The sequence below is a fragment of the Phoxinus phoxinus genome (assembly GCF_949152265.1).
Source record: "Phoxinus phoxinus genome assembly, chromosome: 5".
NCBI classification, from domain to species: domain Eukaryota; kingdom Metazoa; phylum Chordata; class Actinopteri; order Cypriniformes; family Leuciscidae; genus Phoxinus; species Phoxinus phoxinus.
The window spans coordinates 29,218,290-29,241,691 of record NC_136880.1 but is presented as its reverse complement, the minus strand read 5'-3'; the positions used below and the strand labels follow the sequence as shown (position 1 = coordinate 29,241,691).

Here is a 23,402-nt window from a genome sequence, read left to right as displayed (position 1 = left end):
CCAATCAGATCCAAGCATTCTGCCCCATAGTATAAGTGAAAAAGAATGTGTTTTTTAAACATTCAAGCATGAAAACCTATTCTAGTATACCCTAAAGACAAAACTAATCAAGACTTTGTAAAAGAGCATAATATGGCATCTTTAAAATATATTCTGAGCACTTTATTTCAGCCAGCTTGTAACTAAAATGCTTTCGCTGTAATTATGTTTTGTGGTGTGTTTTTAAAGCAATGTCTTTTGGTGTGTCTGATGTATTGATGATATAATTTTGCAGGTGCAGTGTTGTTGGACCTGGACCAGAAGACCCTTCCTGGTATTGCTCATCAGGTTGTGGAGCAGATGATTATCACAGATCAGATCAGAGCGCAGGACAGAGCCAACGTGCTCCGAGCCCTGCTCCTCAAACACAGGTTAGTTCACATAGGTTATGTGAACATTAAATAGCATATCTCAAAAAGCCATAAATAATATCCCCTTTAAGATACTCACCTATTCAGGAACATCTTACTCATTTGGATTATGCAGCTGAATCTTCTGCTTTTTGTTCTTCTGTTTGTCAGTCACCCGAGTGATGGCAAGGAGCACAGCTTGTTTAAACGAAACATCTCTGCAACCAGCCTTGGCTCTCTCATATCTCATTACCATAGCAATAACCATATCGCCGCACCCGAGCCCCCTGCCACAGACCCGCTCATTGGAGGACTACGTAACTTTGAGTCACGCGGTAGTGTAGACTTGGACAAGAATGAGGTACTGTGTTCATTACAGTCTGTATGTGTGTTTTTCAGAGTCACAGAAAGGTAAAATAGACAAACAATAGACCTTTTCCTCATTGTTTCCACAGAAAGACACACCCCAGTTTTTTGGTTTGCACAAGGCCAAATCTAAACATGAGCTAAAGTTGCTTGAGAAGATTCCTGAGGATGCAGAAGCGACTGTTGTCCTTGTGGGTGAGTTTACTGTCTGTTCTTAGCTCTGTGCTATCACAAGAGTAGGCATATGACATACTACATCTGTTAAAGCCTTGATGCAGATGATCTCGATTTTCACAGGTAGCGTGGATTTCCTGGACCAGCCCACCATGGCCTTTGTGAGACTGCAGGAAGCAGTTCTGTTAGAGTCAGTTCTAGAAGTGCCGATTCCAGTACGGTTCATATTCGTGCTCCTTGGCCCACCCAGTGCCAATGTTGACTACCACCAAATCGGCCGCTCCATATCAACGCTTATGTCAGATAAAGTAAGCACATAAGACTATCAAGTCTCATTAAATAACTGATAGTTCAACAAAAAATTATATTCTGGCTTATTCTATATATATATATCCTTAAAACAAGACTTTCAGAGAATTTACTCGACCCTTTTGAAGTTTGATGAGATTTCTTAAATGTTTCTCTTAGCCTCTTATGCTCACCAAGGCAGCAATTATTTGATCAAATATACAGTAAAAGCAAGTCCAAGTTCAAGTTCAATCAACTGTATTGATCCCACAAGGGGCAATTAGTTAAGATGCCCCTTGTGGGATAATAAGCAGTAATAATATTAATATGTTTATTTATTATGTTTATTTATTAATATATTTTTGTGGATACTGAGATGCATTTTTCAAGATTCTTTGAGGAATAGAGAGTTCAAAAGAACAGCATTTATTTGAAATATATTTTTTGTAACATTGTAAATATCTTGACGATCACATTTAATAAATTAAATGCATGCTTGCTGAATAAAAGCATAACTTTTTTTTAATAAAAAAACAAAACAAAATCTTACTGACCCCAACTTTTTGAACAGTAGTGTTGTCTAACTGCTCTGTGAGCCAATTTTTCCACTAAGTAAAAATGGTATTTCGAACGTCCCTTCCAGCACTTTCATGAGGCGGCATATTTGGCAGATGAGCGCCAGGACCTGCTGACAGCAATCAACAGCTTCCTGGACTGCAGTATTGTGCTTCCTCCATCTGAAGTTGGAGGAGATGAGCTGTTGCATTCTATCGCTCGCTTCCAGAAAGAGATTCTGCACAAGAGACATGAGCTAGAGGCCAAACTACTGGCCAAGGAACTTAAAAGCCCTGAGGACACGGGTACAAGGCTCTTGCTCATATACAGAATACATAAGTGAACATAAGTTATCCAAAATAAATGTACTGAGTGACCATTTTATCTCCCTATTATTCATTCTAAATGTATTCTTTCAGCTCTTCATCCACCTTTGAAACCTATAGACGATCCTCTTCAGAGGACGGGTCGGCTGTTTGGCGGGGTTATCAGAGATGCACAGCGCCGCTACCCTAAGTACATCAGTGATTTTAGGGATGCCCTAAGTCCTCAATGCATGGCCACAGTCATATTCATTTACTTTGCTGCCCTTTCACCTGCTATCACCTTCGGAGGACTATTGGGTTAGTTAAAGTTGTTCTTTTTATTATTTAAAGCACTGTTTTTCTGATGCAACTAAAACAGGGTACCATTGCCTGATCAAATGATTTCTCTCTTCCCCAGGTGAAAAGACAGATGGTTTGATCGGTGTGTCAGAGCTGATTATTGCCACTGCCATGCAGGGAATGTTGTTCTGCCTGCTTGGGGCTCAACCTCTGCTGGTGGTGGGCTTCTCTGGACCCCTGCTAGTATTTGAAGAGGCCTACTATTCAGTTAGTATTTATAATAAATAAATAAATACAAATTCACTAAGATCAAATTGCGCCCACTGATAGTGCTTTTTAATTATGAGCAAATTGCATTCAAATAGCACTGAATTGTGAATAAAGTGCAATTTATATTTAGCCTAATTTGTTACAATGGTGTTTTTAGACTGAAAATGACTGATTAAATTGAAATACTCGCTGTGCTATTGCAATGCATTTAGTACTCGGTTTAGTAAAGGGTATTCTATGTAACTTTTGGCCCTCTAGCATTTAAAAAAAAATACCAATTTTGCGGAAGAACAATGTCTCTGTGACAATTTATAATTGAAACTCTTTAAAATGAACTCAGATTATCTATTCAATAAAATACCTTAATCACCTGTTGAGTTATGGGAAAAAAAACGCCATCTCTGCGTTGCTTTTACAACATTTCCGATCCCTCAGTTCTCGCCATCTCCGAAAGCCAAGCCAATGTTGATTCTTGTTTTATTACGAGCTCTGTTGCGTTCTCTTTTTGCCAGCAAACTTGCCTCTGTTCAGTGTTTTTTTTTTTTATTCCCTGGAGGTTCGATATTTAGCAGGTTCATGTCTAACTTTCTTGCTCGTTGTGACAACTAATCTATGGCACACCCACACCATAAACACATCAAAGACACGCACAGGCGAGTCTTGAGTATTGACTCATTATTAAAAGTTTGTACATTTTGTTAAAAAGTTACATAGTGTAACTTGAATGAGACTGTTTTAATGTTGATTTGCTGCATGAAAAAGTGGTGCAACTGTTTAGTGAATTCACCCCACAAACAAACTCAAGTGTAAAACGTTTCAATGAAATGATATAGCAGGAAAATCTGAATGTGACCATGAATCAATGTGTTTGTAGTTCTGCAGGTCCAATGAAATCGAGTTTCTGACAGGACGTGCATGGATTGGAATTTGGTTGGTCATCATTGTAGTTCTCACGGTGGCCTTTGAAGGGAGCTTCCTGGTGCGATTTGTGACACGCTTCACCCAAGAGATCTTCTCCATCCTCATCTCTCTCATCTTCATCTACGAGACCTTCTTCAAGCTGGGCAAAGTATTGAGATGCTATTTGTTGTTTAAACTAACGTTCAATAGTTTAGGGTTGATACGATTTTTTAAATGTTTTTGAAATGTTTTTAATGTTTAGGTTCACCTAGGCTGTATTTATTTGATCAAAAATACAGTAACATTATCTTTGCTAAATAAAAGTATTATTCATTGGTTTAAAAAAATCAATAATTCTTACTGCCCCCAGACCTTTGAACAGTAATGAATGAGATAGATTTAAATGCAATTAGCAGATATTCACACAGTCTTTGTCTACTGTGCAGATCTTTATGGATCATCCTCTCAAGGGTTGCTTTATGCAAGAAGAAAATGACACTGCTTTACCAACACCCACCAGTGACGGCGGACCTGCAGTTACCTCTCAAACGCTGAACCAGCCAAACACAGCTCTCCTCTCCTTGGTGCTCACGTCAGGCACCTTCTTCATTGCCTTTTATCTGCGTAAATTCAAGAACAGCGCTTTTTTCCCTGGCAGTGTAAGCTAGTATCCCAATGTTCATGCTAACATGGTAGCATTTACTTGATTCTGTGTGTGATGAAGTGTTATTGACCATAGTGATATTGAATCTTATTTTTCACACAGCTCCGAAGGGCTATTGGGGATTTTGGAGTTCCTATTGCAATCTCCACCATGGTTCTGTTGGACTACAGCATTAAGGACACTTACACACAGGTGAGGTGACACATGAAGAAATGTTTATATAATTTGATTAATGTATAATGTAACTAGTTTATTCTTAGCATTGGCCACACAAACATTCAAATTCATTGTACATCAAGCTAGATTTTAAATTACACATTTCAAAAATACTAAAGACCAGCATGATATTAAACCCACATTTTTTAATTCTGTCATCATTTAAACACCTCAAGTTGTTCCAAACCTGTATGAATTTCTTTGTTCTGCTGAACACAAAAGAAGATATTTGGAAGAATATGGGTAACCAAATACTTGATGGGCCCATCAACTTGGTTACATATTCATCAAAATATCATCTTTTGTGTTCAGCAGAACAAAGAAATTCATACAGGTTTGGAACAACTTGAGGGCGAGTAAATGACAGAATTTTCTTTTATGGGTGAACCATCCCGCTAGCATGTTTTTTTTAGTTTTAAGTTTTTTTTTAGACATATGACATTTGAAGTACTTGAAATTGTAGGAAATGTTTAAGGAAATTAAACTTAAAAAAGAAAAATGTTTCTTTTTTTTAAAATAACAAATTTAAAAAAGACTAACACACATCCACCCCCCACACATTATTTAAGACACATTTTTTAACTATCCAAAGATTTAAAACAGTATTTTTAGTCTTTTTTTTCAATATGCTTTTTTAGAGACTTTTGAAAAGGGAATTTAAGACATTTTAATACTTTTTAAACATCTACCCTATCCCCATGGTTTTACTATTTGAGACGATCATCTTAGTGCTTGTAAAGAGGCAGTCACATTTACTATTGTTCAGTGATTTTTTTTTTCCCCCCACAGGCGATGTTCAGATATTTTTTTAATAGGAATCCACATTATCTGCAATTTTGTATGAGGGTAAAATATTTCCCCACACAGATTCGCCATGTTGACCAACAGAAAGCTGCTTGGTTTAAAATGAACTTCTTTGTGAGCTGTGCTTCATATATTGCTACACTATCAATATTTTTTGCCCGTGAAACTTTGCCAATGTGACCATGCTTTAAGGGTTATAAGTTACCACAATCTTGTTATTTGATTAGAGACTGGATTATTTATATCTCTGCATGTCTTTATGGTCTTTCTTTCCTCGCTATATAGAAATTAAGTGTGCCTGATGGCTTCTCTGTGACCAGCCCGGACAAGCGCGGTTGGTTTATACACCCACTGGGCTCTGATGGCCAGTTCCCCATCTGGATGATGGTTGCCAGCATTCTACCAGCTCTGCTTGTCTACATCCTCATTTTCATGGAGACTCAGATCACTACGTGAGTCACAGGCATTCACTAATCTGATCTGACCATGCCTACTAAAACCTCCATTACATTATTCCTCTATTTTATTTTCCTTTACAGTCTTATTGTGAGTAAGAAGGACAGGATGCTGGTTAAGGGGTCAGGGTTTCACTTGGACCTGCTTATCATCGTGGTCGCGGGTGGGATTTCAGCGCTCTTCGGGCTGCCATGGTTGACTGGTGCTACTGTTCGTTCTGTAACTCATGCGAATAGTCTCACGGTGATGAGCAAAGCCGTTGCCCCTGGTGACAAACCTCGAATTCAGGAAGTTAAAGAGCAGAGAGTAACAGGATTTCTGGTGGCTTTTCTTGTAGGTGAGTAGCTTAATTTCAAGGATGATAAATATATATCTGCACCATATTGGTTAGCCGCCAATTTAGTTTATCGCTATTTGTTTATATTGGATGTACTGTATAAATTGGCTGGTATTAGATTTTTATTTGTTACATGCCTATTTCTCCTATATTTACATTTTGATTAAATTGCCATAATCTAAACACTCAATCTAATTTTAATCCAATACTCAAATTAATCTTTAAAATACTAATTATTTAACACTTTAATAACACTTAATAATAATACTTAATAATAATTTACTCAATATTATACTTTATAATAATAATACTTTAATAATTTAACACAATTAAATTTAATCTTTAGCAAATATCACAATAATTATAATTTTTTTCCATACTGGTACATTATAATGTTATGATGCCTAATTTAAAATGCTTAAAATTCAAAATAGTATTCAAAATATTATAGAATTTTAATACTGCCATTAATTGCTTATAAGCCATTACATGAAAATAATTATTGGTTTATAGAGTGCAACAGTGCCCGCCCACTATTTTAGGGATATTATACTATAGGGATTTCAAAAAAGTATTTGTTAAAGCATTATAAGCCATGAACCAAGCCAACCAGCTACAAGGAGAATCATAACATTACAAACTTTTATTCGAAGCAAAAAATGTATTTGAAAAATAAAAATACAAAAATACAAAGGTACAGGACTGTGCATTTTTTTGCTTGTTTTGGCTCTCTAATTGGTGGAATTTTCTGTACAGCAACATGGGTAATGTAGTTTTTCAACAAGAAATCTGCTGTTAAACACAATTATTTTAAAACTAAGTTGAAAGAATGCTGGCTAAAAGCTTCACAGAAGTAAATACTTTTAATTAACAACCTCATAGTTCACATTAAGGCTGTCTTTAAAGGTTTATCATTCATCATTGAAAGTCAATTTACCTAGAAATTATTTTTTTTCGTTTTTACTTCCGGAACCCGACAGTTGCTCTCTAATGGTATCAGCCAGAATTTTTAAATCAGAGCGTCTCTAGATAAATTAGTAGTGAATGGGCAGTTGTGGCCCATTTTCTTTATATTTGTTGTTCAAAACTGACAGTATATAAACCCTCTTCCTTCCAAAGGTCTCTCAATTGTGATTGGAGATCTTTTGCGGCAGGTTCCTATCGCTGTGTTGTTTGGTATATTCCTCTATATGGGAGTGATGTCTCTCAATGGGATCCAGCTAACAGAACGCATGATGCTGCTATTCATGCCACCGAAGTACCACCCTGACCACACCTATGTCCGCAAGGTCCGTTTCAGAGATTTCAGCTAATCACAGTATTCCATTCTTAAATCAATATTCTGATGACATTAGGTCGGGAGTGCCGTTCTCTTCAGATTTAGCTGTGCTTTAACCTTTTGACTCGTCTATTTCAGGTGCGTACTCTCCGCATGCACCTGTTCACATGTTTGCAGCTGGTGTGCCTGGCTGTGCTGTGGATTGTAATGTCAACCGCAGCCTCTTTAGCCTTCCCGTTTGTCCTTGTCCTCACTGTGCCATTCAGGAGGTTCCTGTTGTCCCGAATATTTACTCAACGTGAGATACAATGTGTAAGTGTTTCTTTTCTTTTAGTTTAAAGGCAAAATGATATTTGTAGATATGGTGTTTAATATAGTGCGTTCAATACTAAAATATAAACCTGTTTTAGTTTTACACCTAAATTTGGCAATGGGGTAAGACAAATAAACTTTTAAGATACATTCTCTAAAAATGTGTCCAATGATATCTTATGTAAACTTTTTTACCTCATTATATTTATATTTATATTAGTTTTCCTTGTATTACAGCTATAAAGGTGTATATATATATATATAACAAGACTGATACTAAAATGTGAAATCTTAATTTGCCCATTGCCTGTAACACTGTTGACTTTGTCTGTGTGACAGCTTGACGCGGATGATGCAGAGCCGTCATTTGATGACAGAGAAGGCCAAGATGAATATACAGAGATGCAAATGCCAGTATGACCTCATTCCTCACTCATTCTGTCACTACATGGGCTGGCCTGACTTTCTTTTCAGGCAAAGATGCCCAAATGTACTGCCTGTCTTTTTTTTTTTTTTTTTTTCTTTAATCAATGTTTGTCTCATTTAGTTTTTGCTTATTTCATGGAGACATTATATTTATACATATGTAAAAGTATTGAATAGTTGCTCAGTGTCACTTGTATCTGTTGCGTGAAGAAATGTTTGTCGCCTGTACTATTAATACTTTATCTGTTTATTTATCAGAGTTGAAATGTTATTGTGTAATGTGTGTGTGTTGTGGAGCGTCAAATGAATTTATGATCTCCAGTCAGCTCAAAATGGTACAGGAAGCACTTAAAGGTCAATTTAAAATGAAGCCGTTTTTACTGCTTATCAGTTTGTTTTATTTCATTGGAAGATTGCATATAGTGTACTGCTAAAAATGAACAACTGTACAGAATAACATTAATGCAAATTGTGTATGTGTGTGTATATATACATATACTGTATGTATGTATGTATATGTCTGTGTGTTCAATATTTTTGTAGCTAAACAGAAATATATATCTATAAGCATTGCTACTAGCGACGAAACACTGTTTGCAGTCACAAGTTTAATTGGAAGATGAAAAGATATGTTTTTCACAACTGTGAATATGTTGTCTTTTGAAAATGGTTGCATAGCTATTTTGAAACCAGTTTTCTCACCAGAGCACCAAAGAGGACTGTGTTTATATCACACAAACACTAAGGGAATCTTATAAGTAGTCTTAAAAGTTAAAATAATTCATGAAGATTGATTGGTTGATTATTATTTACCCAGTTTGAATGAGAGAAAATGACAGAGAAATGCCATGGTCATTGATAAAAGGAATGTTTTATGGAGTCCGAAGGGTTGCGTTTTACACTATCTCTGCTATGTTGAATAATGTTGATGATTTAAATATCTCCAAGCACACTTGTGAAATGGTTTGATTGTTCGCTGCACTACTGTTTAGTTTTATTAACAGGTTCCATAGGTTAATATTTGTTGTTTGAGGTACTGATGTAGAATGTAAACAATTAAGAAGCAAGTGTAGATTTGGTATAATTATGTATCATGTACATTCCAGTCACCAAGATGATCTTGCTAATAATCAATTTTATAAAGAAGGGACTACATCTAAGATGTTGTTTAGTCTGTTGTGTATGGTTTAAAAAATGTCAAATTGTGTTCCCATTCTAAAACAGTTCTCTACTGTTTTCATAACTATCCCACACACTGTAGTAGTGCCTTTTTTCACTCGATTGTTCCTTTCAGATACAATATTGCTTTTAAAAAGCTGAAGTGACCTTAGCAAGAGAACACAGCAGGTGTGATTGAGAAAGAGGTGTTCAATAACATATTTTTGTGATTATTAATTAATATATTACTATGGAATGTCAATGATTTGGGCGAATGTTTTGGTTTTAGCTCTGTAAATATTTAGATGCAGGCCCAACAAAATAAAATAATGGAACTGATTTTACATAAGACTTTTTCTCTTATTTTTTATTTTACACACATCAAGCAAATTAATCATGAGATTGTGTTGTTATATCTTGCTGAAGTGCTCAAATGTTTTCTGTCATTTTGACAAAAATTTGTGCATTTCAAATGGTAATGCATTTCGAACCATTAGAATATCGTCAAATTTTAAAAATAACCGAATATATCAGCCATTGATGTCACTAAATGATCCACATATCCTCTATATTGCGTGCAAGATTTATGTTCTCTCTACTATGCTAGAAAGCTATTTTACAACTGAAGTTGTATGTCGGTGTAACCTGAAGTAAGACAAACTGACAAGAAAGCACAATGTAGTCATATGTGCTAGATATGAAGTGGAAAACTTTGCAAATTGCAATGTTGTACTTGTAGACTGGTAGTGATGATGATGCTATGATGAATGGCTGCTCACTCTATTATTAACGCACCTCTGCTGCCATCTCATGGCCACTCAATGCTGGTAGCAACAATATGTCAGTAAGCATAGAGAAAAGAGTACATGGCCCAAACATACTACACTTTGACTCACACACACTTCTGCAGCATTAATTAACATTTTATAATAACATTTTCAGGAATTTTTAAAACAAACAAACATTCAATTAACTTATTTTGATGGAAATGTATGAAACAATTGACTCACAACCGAGCACCTCCCACACATTTTTCTTTTTCATAATGGATGGAAAACACTGCAATTCTCAAATACAATGAACTAAACAAACAGTTTACATGAACATGTAATATTACAGTCATATCATATTATATACATACACATATTATAGCCACTTTGCATGATTTTCTTACATACATTGTTCCATGACTTTAACATTTTTATTAAAAAAAGAAATTAAGATTTTCTGTTAATATCTGAAAAACCATGAATGTAGGAATCCTGAGAAGATTTTGAATTGACCAAATACAATAATAATTTTAGATAACTCACTGTTCATGCCTGTTCAGCTCAGTACCTCACACTGATGTGACAAAATGCTGCATAAATAAATACTAATCATAGTAGGCTAATCAATGAATGATAGACTTGTTTTCTTAGTCACTTCAATGATCTGTGTGAAGCATCTCTTTTGGTCAAACTGAAGGGGTTGAGTCAGTCACAGCTGCCTCCTCCTTTCCTCGTGCCATTGGTCAGTTTCACATAAAGAAATCTCGTGACGATTGTGTACAATCAGAGAGCACGAGAGAGAGCGAGATACAGTCAATGACACTTTTACTAAGGCTGAGGGAAATCGGTGCCCGACTGTGACAGTGATTCAAACGATGGGAACTATAAGCACAAGCAGGCACCAGCGTCTCTGCAAATATGAAGATAAACTCAGCTCATGAGCTCAATAATAAGAACCGTCTGTTTTTGGGCTGCAGAGACGAGATTTCTGGAGCGCGGAGGCCGTGCGAGTCTCCGCGGCAGCAGAATGAATGTGGGCACCCAAACTAATCGGTTTCGCACTTGAAGGAGTTACAGGGTTGGCAAAGCGTCCTCTTTTACATGGCAACCAGTATATATTTTGTCCTGTTAAATGGCCAGCCATAAAAAGAGAGCTATATAGCAATTGTGAATTAATATTAACGTAGGCCTAGTTTATGGTTGTTAGATGCATGTACGGTAGATACTTGGTTTTGCGAGTTTAAGCTTGAGAAAGTCGAGCTTTAAAATTTTGAAAAATACATAAACATTTTATTAATATAATTTAGAAATGTATCAATGTTAAAAATAAATATTATTTTTAAGTTTTAGCCTCCGCCTTTTTTTCTCGCATGTTTTCCCTCGGAGTTCCTCCCCCTGCGGCGCTGGGCGGAGTTTCATACCGAACCAGACGCTCCTTTTGTCGGATTCGTTTCGACCTGACTCCCCGGGGTTTACGGCTAAAAAACAGATACTTAAATACAATAAAATCGTTTAACACGAACACATCGCTAATTAATAAGCACATCCGTGCCGGAATATTGAAAAAGGTAAGAGATTTGATAATTTTTGAGCCCGTTTGGAACGGTTTTCAATTTGCTCGTCACCGAGTCTTTGTAACATTCATGGCGGCTCTGCAGTGAGAGCTCTGGGGCGAGAGAAGGCACAAGCGCCCGCTCATACCTCTATTTTTAATTCTGATTCGCCGACACATTGCATTATTTAACTGATATTTAAAATGTAACCAGAATTAAACATTTAAGTATTTTATTCATGACCAAATTGATTTTATAGTGAAATAATGCATTTTATGATATTGTCACAATCCCTGCAAAAAAACGAAATCTGCATGGAAATACACCTAAATTTTCAGTAAGGATGCAACTGATGAGCGTATATAAAGACATCGATTCACATTTTTAATCGGCGTAAGCGCTATTCGTCGTACTTTTCCCAGTAGCTCGCGCGCTAGCTGAGGCGTTCGTGCCAGCGGAAGCTGCGTGGTGACTCCTGCCGGAATAAAGACGCCATTACCGGGGTTGCAAACAGACCAACGGTCGGTGCACTAAACTAAACGCATCTAACACTCATTAATTTAATCAGTTATAGTGAGCTTTACACGAATTGTTAAAGTAAGTAGGCGGAAACTTTGTTATTGACCGTACTTTTAATAAAACTCAATGCATTTTTGAACAGTTTAGTCATACTTTTGGTCAGAAGTGATTAGTGCAATACTTCTTGAACATAACACGACTATTGAGGTTTATTGTTCACAGAAAGACTCGAACATTGCAGAAAGAATAACATTTTTGCGTTTTTAGCCTTTTTGGCTCAGTTGACCTTGCGCGCGGGCGAGGATGACACTGTAACCGGGAAACCGGCGCCTCGTGCGGGCGCGCAGCGAGACACACAGCTCGAGAGGGACGCGGGCACGTGCGAGGTGCATCAGTGACTTCTCGGTGATTTTGCGATATATGAGATATATAATACAACACAACACAGTAAATAGTGTGAGACCGGTAAAGTAAAAGTATACATGCGAGCCTTTCCTCAACATAATAATTGTATTATATCACGCAAGATAAACATGCAAGTAACGAATGCCAGTGAAACACTGGACTTAAAGTTTGTTCGTTGTTATTAAATTTGAAATAAACACTAATTACACGAGAAGATATTATACAATCATGTAAACGTTTAAAAAGATGCTGCAGCTGAAGCAAACCAAATATGTGTTGAATTGTATGTCATATCTCTTACGGATCAGAAAATAAAATGTCTGTACTATCTTTTAGTGAAGTAGCGTTACTCGCCTATGAATGTGCTGCACTGGCAGAATGTAAACAGAGAGCGCTCGCGGAGAACGGGAGGAGAGACCGAGACTTCCGCGGACACTGATGCGCTCGAGCCTCGAGCAAGGGTCGTGTTCGTCCTCGCGTCTCGCGGTTACATAATCCCAAAGGAAAGTATTTCCTGCCGTTCTTTGCCAAGATGACCCCCGACACCATGTACGTGTGTTTCTCTCGCATCCTCAAACCGTGACATGAATCGTGTAGGAATCCCAGTTGTCGGTCCTTTATGGCTTAGCCGGTCGCTTTAAGTGAACCAAGATGAAAATCGCGGCTTGGTCATGTAACGTTATAGGCGTTGGAAATATGCGATCATAGCATCCCGTCATGGTTTCTCGCCGCTCGCCGCCGCTGGTGCACTGGTATGGCCACAGCGTGATGACGCGCCCGTGTCGAGGTGCTCCAGAGGCGGGGCATGGACACATGATGTTCCTCTGGGTGGCAGTGATGACATACAGTACATTTCATTAATCGTTCACAATTAGACGACCATTTACAAAATAATAAAAAAATCGAATCAGTTTAAAACATTAATCGTACATTCCCTTTCATTACATTCATATGTCCCAGTGTTGTTTTTGTTAACTAAAACGATTCAAAATCTAGTGTAATTGCTATTAATGCAGTAGTGAGTGACTTATCCTTCATTTTCAACTTCACTAGAGCCTGTTCTTTAGATAGTAGTATTTATGTACTTACTCCAGTTGTGACTAGTATTTATTCAATTATAGTCATTAGTGTGTTATTAAATTGTTTCTTTGTTATTAGACACTCAATAATGACAAGTAACTATTCCTATAGTTACTGGTAACATATTACATATTTTACTTTTGAATTGTATAAGGATCTGGGGTACAGATATCTATGGAAGCTTGTTTCTACCTCAGATTATAAAACATTTTAAAATATAATTGCGACTTTTTATCTCACAGTTGCGAGTTTACAATTCTCGCAATTCTGACTTTTTATCTTGCATTTTTGAGAAATAAAGTCAGAATTGCGAGATAAAAAGTCAGAATTGTGATCAACCTTGCAATTCTGACTTTTTTCTCGCAATTGTGAGGTTTATATGTTGCTATTCTGACTTTATAACACACAATTGTATTGTGATTTTATATCATGCAATTCTGACTTTATAACACACAATTGTATTGTGATTTTATATCATGCAATTCTGACTTTATAACACACAATTGCGACTTTATATCACACAATTCTGACTTTATAATTCGCTATTGCGACTATATCACGCAATTCTGACTTTATAACACACAATTGCCACTTTATATCATGCAATTCTGAGATAAAAAGTCAGAATTGCGAGATGTAAACTCGTTTACCTTTTTCTTATTTTTTTATTCTGTGGTGGAAACAAGCTTCCCTAGATATCAGCTATTCTCTTCCGACTAGTATATTACAATTGACTATTCATGTGTTTCTAGTGCTTATTCTTTAGTTACTTGTAACTGTTCAGATAGTTATCAGTATCTCTACCAGTTCTCCCAACACTAATTGAATAAACAATGGTACCTGTTTATTAAAATGTGTATTCCAATTGTTGCTTGTAACATTTGAAATCTTACAAGTAAAATGTATGAGTTATTACATAAACTGCATAATATATATGAAAAGTTAAAAAGGAGTTGTTGCTAACAAGAAATTGCTACTAGTAACAGGTCAAGGGATATGTATTAATATCTCTTTTTTAAAAACTAATATACAATATAATATTATATAATAAATACTTTTTTAGATATTGCAATAGTGACTGGTTGCAAAGGAATAAGCACTAGCATCTAATGAATGTCACTATAACTGCTAGTTTAAATGAATAATGTTGAAAAGGTTTGCCACATTCAGTAGCCCATAATTACATCCTAACTCTGAACTCTCTCTATCTCTATCTCTATCTCTATCTCTATCTCTATGCAGGCACTTGGCCAGTGAAGTGTCAAGGTGGAGATTGGTGAATTCTGTCATCATGAATGGCAGCACCAGTGTGTCTGGCGCCCAGACAGGACGAATCAAAATTGAGTCAAGTACGCTCGCACGCTGTCAATTAAGGACATATTCACACAGACACACAACAATTACACTGCTTTTGTCAGCATTAAAAAACACCCTTTGTTTTTGATCATTCAACATGCTCAATGCTTTGGTGTTGGTTTTTGTTAGATGCAGATACATGGAGCAAAGAGGACTGCATGACACTGCTGGAGAGGATACGCAGTCTGTTACCTGATGGAGACACAATGAAGTATAAAACCACAGAGTCTCATTTTGACTGGGAGAAGGTGGGGTTTGGGGCGTTCACTGGAGACATGTGTAAGCAGAAATGGCAGAAAGTTTCCACAGAGGTGAGCCAAATTCCAGCGAGCTAAAGCAATAATGTGCCTGTTTTCCAAATAAAACTGATAGGCGTTTATGTGAAAGACATTCTGTTTAGATTGTCCATTTAAAGATTATTTTACTTTGAGCTTTGCTGGCACAATAATAAGCAGAACATTACAATTATTATTTGCCTTAAATCAAATGGAGTTGATTTAATAATTTTCCCACCCTAGGTACGTAAATACAGAACGATGACAGAGCTCATTGTTGATGCTATTGAATATGTGAAGAACCCGTATAAGGGGAAAAAATTGAAGGTGAGAATGTGAAGATATCAAAAGTTCTTTATCTCTTTTATCCTAATCAAATTTCATGTTTTACCCTGATGTGTTGTGTCAACTAATAGAGCATTTTCATAGTTTTTATGCATTTAACTCTGTTTAGACACATCCAGACTTCCCAAAGAAACCCCTTACTCCCTACTTTCGCTTCTTTATGGAGAAGCGAGCCAAGTATGCAAAAATCCACCCCGAGATGAGCAACTTGGATCTCACCAAGATTCTGTCCAAAAAATACAAAGAGCTTCCTGAAAAGAAAAAGGTTAGTTTTTGTGGGTAGTAGACATGAAATACTTTTGGGAAGTTTAGTTGTCCTTCAGTGTGACATGCTTTACTTGAAACTTCTGACTATTTCACTTGAAGACTGTATTTTCTGCATTCTTTTCTAATTATTATGCATGCTTCATGCAGTGATGTTATATAAAACTAATTAAAAGTATTTAAAAATCTGTTTTGGTTATTTCAGTAAAGATTACCTATATTAAAGTATAAATATATTAGATGAATAGCTTAAACTTAATAAAAAAAATAGAAATAGTGCCTTGTAAATATCTGAAAAAAATAAGTTGGAAAAACTAAAATGACAGTTTTAGCTAAAACTGAAATAAAATGAATTAAAGCTATAGAGAAAAAAAATAAAGCTAATTCTAAATATGAATAAATACTTAAATATTATATTAATAATAATAAAAGAACACTTTTATAATTTCACATCAATTGAGAATATTTTTACTTAAAACATTTTTCTCACTGCAGAACATTTTAAATGGCAAAAAGATGATTACAGTTGTGAAAAAATTTACAGAAATGGTAACCTAATGGTATAATATAAACATTATTTTGTACATTCCCATACATTTTTACCTAAATTGGTTTTGTTCATTTAAAAAAGTCCAGTGCTTTGGTATTTACCTTCCTACTATACAGTATGTGAAGTGCTGGCGTTTGTAGAATTTCATTATTTTCAAAGATTTGAGCTGTTTTTCTCATAAAGTTCTTGTAAATATTACTTTTGAAGGTAATTTGTTTTGCTTTTACATTTGCATTTGTTTTTCTATAACTTTGTCAGCTCAAGTACATTCAAGAATTCCAGAGGGAGAAAGAATCTTTTGAGAAGAACATGGCACGATTCAAGTTAGTGTCCACGTTCCTCTGCACAAAAATACCTAACACAAGTATGACAGTTTTTTGTACTGGTCATTCAGTGTGAAGCTTCTATTGTTTTTAGGGAGGACCACCCAGATTTAATAGAGGAGAGAAAGAAGTCAGACCTCCCAGAGAAGCCCAAGACCCCTCAGCAGCTATGGTACAACCATGAGAAGAAAGCCTACATGAAAATTCACCCAGAGGTAACAAAACTTGGCAGGAAAAAGGCCCTAGTGGTCATATAGTCTTGGTATAGCAACTCAAGTACAAAGAGTTAGAACTGAGTAACTGAATCAAAGTCCAGCTTATGACTGTGTGTTTTTACTTATTTTTGAGCGCATTTCATCATATTCAACTGTTTATGGATGGACCTACTTACTTTTCCATGTTTGATACTTGTAGGTAAGCCAGAAGGAGCTGAAGGAAGTATTACGTAGACAGTGGTCACAATTACCAGACAAAAAGAGGCTGAAATGGATAAGCAAAGCTCTAGAGCTGCAGAAACACTACGAGGTATGGCTTTGTGTTCTCACTGAGGCTAAGGTGATGAAGCCTTTGATGATTTGAGTGATAAATTACATTGTAAATGTTGTAAAATATTACTTCCTCATACAGGAAAGCATGAGAGTATATTTTGAAGCTCATCCAGATGCAAACTCTGATGAGCACGTCAAGTCTGTTTTAACCAAGGCTGAACGGCAGCTCAAGGACAAGTTTGATGGCCGGCCAACCAAACCACCACCGTATGTTTTAAACCGCTAAGTGACATTTGGTTTTCTCAGAAATCTCTTCATTTAGATGTTATGCATGGCTTATATTGACTTATCTTACCAAGATATGCTGCTCTTAGAAATAATGTTGTTGACCGTTTTAATATAAACTAGTGGTTCTTGTCTATATATTTGCAGTATTTGTCATATATATATACAGTTTTTTAAAGTATATTTTTATGGTTTTGTTCTGCAGAAATGGCTATTCGCTGTACTGTGCTGAACTAATGGTAAACATGAAGGACGTGCCAAGCACGGAGCGAATGGTGCTATGCAGTAAGCAGTGGAAGATGATGACCCAGAAAGAGAAGGACATGTTCCAGAAACGATGTGAACAGGTCTTGTAGACCCATCTACTCTCGGTTGTTTAAAGCAAAAGAGAAAATATTAAAAGTCAGTATCAAATATTAGTTATCCAAAAAGGTTTCTGTGGTTGACCATTGGCTGACCCCTTTTGGGGTGGCTGATGGCCAAAATGGTAGACTTATGCTCATCAAGGCTACATGTATTATATAAAAAATACAGTAATATATACAATACTATATTGTATATACAAGTAATATAGTTAAATATTATTACAATTTAAAATAACTTTTTCTATTTTAATATATTTTCAAATGTAATTTATTCGTGTGATGGCAAATCTGAATATTTAGCAGGCATTACTGGTCTTTAGTGTCACATGACCCTTCAGAAATCATTCTAATATGCTGTTTGGGTGCTCAAGAAGCATTTATTTTTCATTTTGTGCTGCTAAATATTTTTGTGGAAATAGTGATGCAACTTTTTCAGTATTATTTGAACAGAAAGTTTAAGCATTTATTTGAGATATAAATCTTTTGTATCATTATACATTTCTTAACTGTAACATTTGATACATTTAATACCTTCTTGCTGAATAAAAGTATAATTTCTTTAAAAAAAAAACAGTGTTAACTGAATTCACTTAAAAAAATGATTCTTCATTGACATAACTGTCAGTAGATTTTGGAACTAACTAAGGGGGAAGGTAAACACTCAGGTTAATTGGCAAAGCAGGCATGGTTAATAATAAATATAAATTATAAATAACACAGTTGTTACATTAACACTGGCTCAGCTATAACTAAAAATTACAATGTTTATCTGTCTCATCAGAAAAAGAAACAGTATGAGATTGACCTTCAGAGGTTTATTGAGGTAAGTGCAAGGCACCACCAATTCATACTATTAAAACAGATACCGTTGAATTCTTGATCAAGGGAGGCTCTGCTTATTTTGACACTTTGTCTTAAACGCCGTCTCTCTGCAGAGTCTCCCAGAAGAGGAGAGGGAGCGTGTGTGTGGAGAGGAGAAGCTGGGAGGCAAGATGAGCCTAGGGGGTGTAGGCAGCCCCCTGAGGGCCAAATCCCCATGTGTGAAGGTGGGCATGTGCAAGATGTCCTTGTTTATATATACATGCATGCTGTTGTGCTCTTGTGGTATGCTGTCTGGATCAGAATGAGTACCGTAGTAGTTTCTTCTTGTTGTGCCGTAGGAACGGTGTCGTGACCCTGAGCTGGATCAATGGCATGGCCTTTCAAAAGAGAAGCAAAACAATAAGAATAAGAAAACACGGCTTCCTGAAACACCGAAGACTCCAGAGGAGATGTGGCAGCAGAGCGTGATAGGAGACTATCTGGCTAAATACAGAGTAAGAGCAACATGAATGATTTTCATAAGTTAGGAAGAGACCTCTTACTGAATCACAAAATGCTAAATTTGTATTAAACATTCCTGTGACATCATGCAAAATCTATTAAGCATATTTGTATTAATTGGCTTGCTTTGGACAGCCTTTCCAAAGTACTTGAGCTACCACTACAGTCTTTTCTAGAAACCCTAAACTTAAACCGCTGCTCTTCACAGAATGACCGGAAGAAAGCGCAGAATGCAATGGATGCTGCTTGGAAGGCCATGGAAAAGAAGGAGAAGATTCCTTGGATCAAGAAGGCTGCTGAGGACCAGAAGCGATACGAGGTTCAGTACCGGACCGTGGTCAGTGACCAGACGTTTTGACCACTGTCTTCTCACCTGTGCTGAAGAAATGTCAAAATGTTGGTCACCCCTAACTTTCCTCCTCCCCAGTGTAGAGGTGGAGGGGTCTGCAATGGATACACTTGTATCTCAGTGTGTAAATGCTTAGTTTGTGCTGTTCCCAGCTGAAGTTGGTGGAGCTTGCACTTTTGTTTGATGAGTGTGACTCAACATCATTGCAGTGATGTTTAAATGTCTTCATTTTAGCGTTCTGTCACTTATTCTACCATATTCTAATGAACCTGGCATCTTGATGTGTTAACTTTTGTGTGTGTGTATATATATAGATAGATATATTTTGCAGTGGTTTATCAGCCTGCTCTGTTTTCGTGAGCATTTTAACATAGTCTCATGTCTTGTCTTTGCGTTTAGGAGTAGAAAAAGTATCTTTACTCATGTTTCTTCTTGGTTTTTTTTATTCTGCAGAGGGAGCTTTTAGAGATGAGGACAGTTCTGTCAGGACAGGGACAAAGAAAACCAAAATTTGATGGCGAGCCTAAGAAGCCCCCGGTGTAAGTGTCACATTTTTAGCTTGTTGCTTCCAGAGAGACTTTCCTTCTTGTAAAAAATGTTTTTGGTTACATTTTGTTTAAAGGTGTCCTTGTTACGGTGTAACTACACATTTAACTACTGAGTAATATTAACAACATGCACTTATAATTAGGGTTAGGGTTTAGTTTAGGGTTAGTTGCATGTGATTAATTACCTTACATAATTTACTGTTACTACAGTAAGTACGTGTAAGGACCGTGTAAAATAAGGTGTTACCAAAGCTTTTCTTCTTTTCCTTTCCAACCTCAGGAGCGGGTATCAAATGTTCTCCCAGGAACTCCTAACTAACGGTGAGCTGAATCACTTCAGCCTGAAGGAGCGCATGGTGGAGATCGGCAAGCGATGGCACAAGCTTAGTCAGACCCAGAAAGACAAATATAAAAAACAGGTGGAGGAACAACAGCTAGAGTACAAAGCTGAGCTTGAGGCTTGGGTAAAGGTAAGAAGTTTGTTGAATCATCCAGTATTGCAGATCAAATACACTTTGTTTATTATTGGGTCAATGGCATGATGCTAATTTATTGTCCTATATATTACAATTTGGGGAAGAGGGGAGACCGACAACACAGCAACGGCTTAGATTCAGACTTTATTTCGCTCTCATTGAGTTAAAACCATCAAAGCACAAATGCACGCTGCAATTTACCATTACACGCAACACAATATACATGGTTTTGTGAGAAGTAAGTGCATCTTTCACTTACTGTATGCAATCTCACTGTTTAAAGCGCCTGTGAATAATTAAGCGAGGCGTCTTCTCATGGGATAAGGACACACATCACTGATGAGTCATCACTGTACTATAGTACAAGAAAACTTCACATCCTGTGATGTTGACACGAAGATTAATTTAAACCCGGAAGTTGAAAAAAGCGCAAAAAAGTCTAAAATTAACTACAGTAGTTTTCTCCTACAATTAAAACTAACGAATGGTAACATTGCCTTCTATCATGTTCAACACACTGTTAAACAATACTAAAATCTCAGGAAATTTAGTTTAGGGTTTTTGACCCTTTAAGAAATTGACACACTTGTTTTAAACTAGATTTTAAAAAGATTTTCCTTTTCTTTACCATGGACAATTTTGCATGACTTTTACCTTATTACAAAAATAAATGTGTGAACAATTTGAGTTTGGAGATTTGTAGTGACATATTTCCCTCTCGTTTTTCTTTTTTTCCTAGTCACTGTCCCCTCAGGAGCGTGCGGTTTATAAAGAGTTCTCCACTACGGTAAGTAATTGCACATTTTTTTGCAGCTGTAACCTGCGCTTTATAATATTAGAATTACTTCTCACACAGCATTCATATAGCTGTGATTTACTCTTCTCTATGCCGCAACCCTCTGCACTGCATGGCAAGATGATTTAGTTGATTGATTTTGCTTATAGAGGTTATTTCTGTCCCTGCCACCACATGTGGATTTATTATTTTCTTTCTGTCTATTCAGAATCACATACGTCTCTCGGCTCAAACTAACATGACTTGAATGGATAATGTTCTTAGGGTTGTACTGTGGGCCTAATAATCATTGCTTAAGCTTGAACGTGTTTTTTCCTGTGCTGCTCTGTCCTTGCACCCCCCTACCCCACCTTCTCTTTGCCCTCATAGAAACGGCGAAGCACAACAAAAGCACGAGGTCCTGCGGCGAAAGTCCGAGTCACCAAGACGAAGGCGGTAGGTGCCAGACCCGCGCCGGTGGGTCCTGGGGGGGGCAAGCGTTCCATGGCGTACCGGGCCAAGGTAACGCACGCTCTCTCTGGGCAACTCACCCACACAGGCTGTGGACTCAGTATAAAGTGTCTTAGGGTGTTAATCATCTTAAAGTTTGCTAATTGACGTGTGCTGATGGTGTGTGTGTTTGTAGGTGTGTACACAAAGAAATACAGTGATACACATGCATAGCTGCTTGTTTGAAAGATATGTGACTCTTGGTTTCCAGCAGGACACGTCGGACTCCGATGACGATGATGACAAAACAGACACCTCAGACTCGGAGGATGAAGATGATGAGTCATCTGGCAGCACTGATAGTGATGACACACATGATGATGAAGATGACGAGGTTAATTTTCCTTTTGTTACATTTTTAGACAATCTGCTCTATTATTATTGACGGTATTCATCATGCATTTCTAACATTGACACATGATACACAGAATGAAGATGACGAAGATGATGATGACCGGTCAGACGGCTCCAGCAGCTCATCATCAGAAGATAGTAGTGACTCTGATTCAGACTAACCTGTCCCAGCCCCTCTTAGAGGGGGCTGTGCCGGACACGCCCCCTTGTAATACCCCTCCCAGAAAACAGGGAGGGGGTTCAGTAGCTGTGAGCTCACAGCATGCAGTAATCTTGCTCCCTATCTTTACAGGGCAAGAGACAATATGGGGGCCAACAGCTCTCCCCATCACCACGTCCATGCAACAGACTTAGTCAATCGGACAACTTTCTTTGTTGTTTTTTCTTTTAACGGAGCTGTGTTACATGTGTGATAATCGCATCAATTTTTATTGCCTTTATATAGGTGTGTTATTAAAATCTGTGTTGGCTGTTTTTTGTTCTTTTTATTTTAACTTGAAAATAATTTGTTCAAAGCCGGTTGAGCTTTCATAAGTTTTTGAAAGTATCAGGGTTGCTTGGAGGTGGATGTTAGGGTTGAAAGACTTGGAATGGAGATGAAATCCCCTGTTCTCCTGTTTATATTTGTTTGCCTCAGCTAGTTGCTGGAGCTCTGAGGACTATACGAGCTGCTCAAGTCTTGTTACGAGCTGCTCAAGTCTTGTTTAGAACGTTCTGTTGCAGATCCTCCATAATAAATGCACTTTTTCCCCTCTTGTACTTAATTGTGCATTTTCAGATACATCAAAAAAGTGATATTTATTAGTGTTTTACTAGGGGACTTTTGGTATGTGGATGAGAGTGTGTACCAATGTGCCAAATGATTCAATCCATTGTCATAAAAACATGACCGATGCATTTAAGAGCAACAATTTTCAACCTTTACAGATCCAGACTTTTAACCAACCCAGAGACCCTAAATATAGAAATGCTAGATTTCATACTTCTATTTTTTTTATAATAATAATAAACGTAAAAAATAAATCTATATTCCGTGAAGGTCCTGCATATACAACATATATGATGAACTTCATATATAATAAATGTATATATTCATATAATAATATAATATATTAATTAAATAATATATATTGAACTTCAAGGAGATGGAGGATGCTGATTAGATCGTTGCCTGATTTAAAACATTTGCTCACAAAAAAAAAACTTAATTTGACATGCAGTTACTATTTATTGTAGGCCTAGCTGTTTTCCAAATACATTGAAAGTAATTAAAAATGATAATTTTTTTAC

The 23,402-nt window shown here is 36.8% G+C and overlaps 2 protein-coding genes across 12 annotated transcripts in view; both read left to right on the top strand.

Annotated features, from left to right (window-relative positions):
- The window catches only part of slc4a2a (solute carrier family 4 member 2a), a 29,306-nt gene extending 19,760 nt beyond the window's left edge, over positions 1-9,546 (top strand). For all 4 annotated transcript variants that reach the window (XM_079613512.1, XM_079613513.1, XM_079613511.1 and 1 more), the window contains 15 exons: positions 275-410; positions 561-750; positions 845-950; positions 1,053-1,237; positions 1,861-2,077; positions 2,192-2,395; positions 2,496-2,644; positions 3,522-3,716; positions 3,994-4,206; positions 4,314-4,403; positions 5,517-5,683; positions 5,771-6,024; positions 7,144-7,313; positions 7,442-7,615; positions 7,955-9,546. In XM_079613512.1, coding sequence (XP_079469638.1) covers positions 275-410; positions 561-750; positions 845-950; positions 1,053-1,237; positions 1,861-2,077; positions 2,192-2,395; positions 2,496-2,644; positions 3,522-3,716; positions 3,994-4,206; positions 4,314-4,403; positions 5,517-5,683; positions 5,771-6,024; positions 7,144-7,313; positions 7,442-7,615; positions 7,955-8,035 — 2,531 coding nt within the window. In that variant the 3' untranslated portion in view covers positions 8,036-9,546. The remainder of the gene's footprint in view (positions 1-274; positions 411-560; positions 751-844; positions 951-1,052; positions 1,238-1,860; positions 2,078-2,191; positions 2,396-2,495; positions 2,645-3,521; positions 3,717-3,993; positions 4,207-4,313; positions 4,404-5,516; positions 5,684-5,770; positions 6,025-7,143; positions 7,314-7,441; positions 7,616-7,954) is intronic.
- A 1,850-nt stretch (positions 9,547-11,396) lies between these two features.
- ubtfl (upstream binding transcription factor, like) lies at positions 11,397-23,134 on the top strand. 8 transcript variants are annotated; one of them, XM_079613521.1, is made up of 20 exons: positions 11,397-11,537; positions 14,769-14,875; positions 15,012-15,193; positions 15,401-15,484; positions 15,612-15,767; positions 16,575-16,639; positions 16,734-16,854; positions 17,054-17,164; positions 17,267-17,394; positions 17,618-17,759; positions 18,559-18,600; positions 18,713-18,823; positions 18,938-19,093; positions 19,309-19,419; positions 19,903-19,988; positions 20,278-20,467; positions 21,213-21,260; positions 21,639-21,704; positions 21,973-22,092; positions 22,187-23,134. In XM_079613521.1, the coding sequence occupies exons 2-20, from the start codon at positions 14,818-14,820 to the stop codon at positions 22,271-22,273; spliced, it is 2,064 nt and encodes a 687-aa protein (XP_079469647.1). In that variant the 5' UTR covers positions 11,397-11,537; positions 14,769-14,817; the 3' UTR covers positions 22,274-23,134. The 8 variants fall into 8 exon arrangements, with proteins under 8 accessions (XP_079469647.1, XP_079469646.1, XP_079469643.1 ...); XM_079613520.1 differs by having other exon boundaries at positions 21,970-22,092; XM_079613517.1 differs by having other exon boundaries at positions 21,639-21,770.
- Positions 23,135-23,402: the final 268 nt, after the last annotated feature.

Coding starts and splice junctions, on each gene's coding strand:
- ubtfl (XM_079613514.1), top strand. CDS start 14,818: ATGAATGGCAGCACCAGTGTGTCTGGCGCCCAGACAGGACGAATCAAA. Junction 17,760..18,558: donor TCCAGAAACGATGTGAACAG/GTCTTGTAGACC, acceptor CTGTCTCATCAG/AAAAAGAAACAGTATGAGAT. Junction 21,261..21,638: donor ATAAAGAGTTCTCCACTACG/GTAAGTAATTGC, acceptor TTGCCCTCATAG/AAACGGCGAAGCACAACAAA.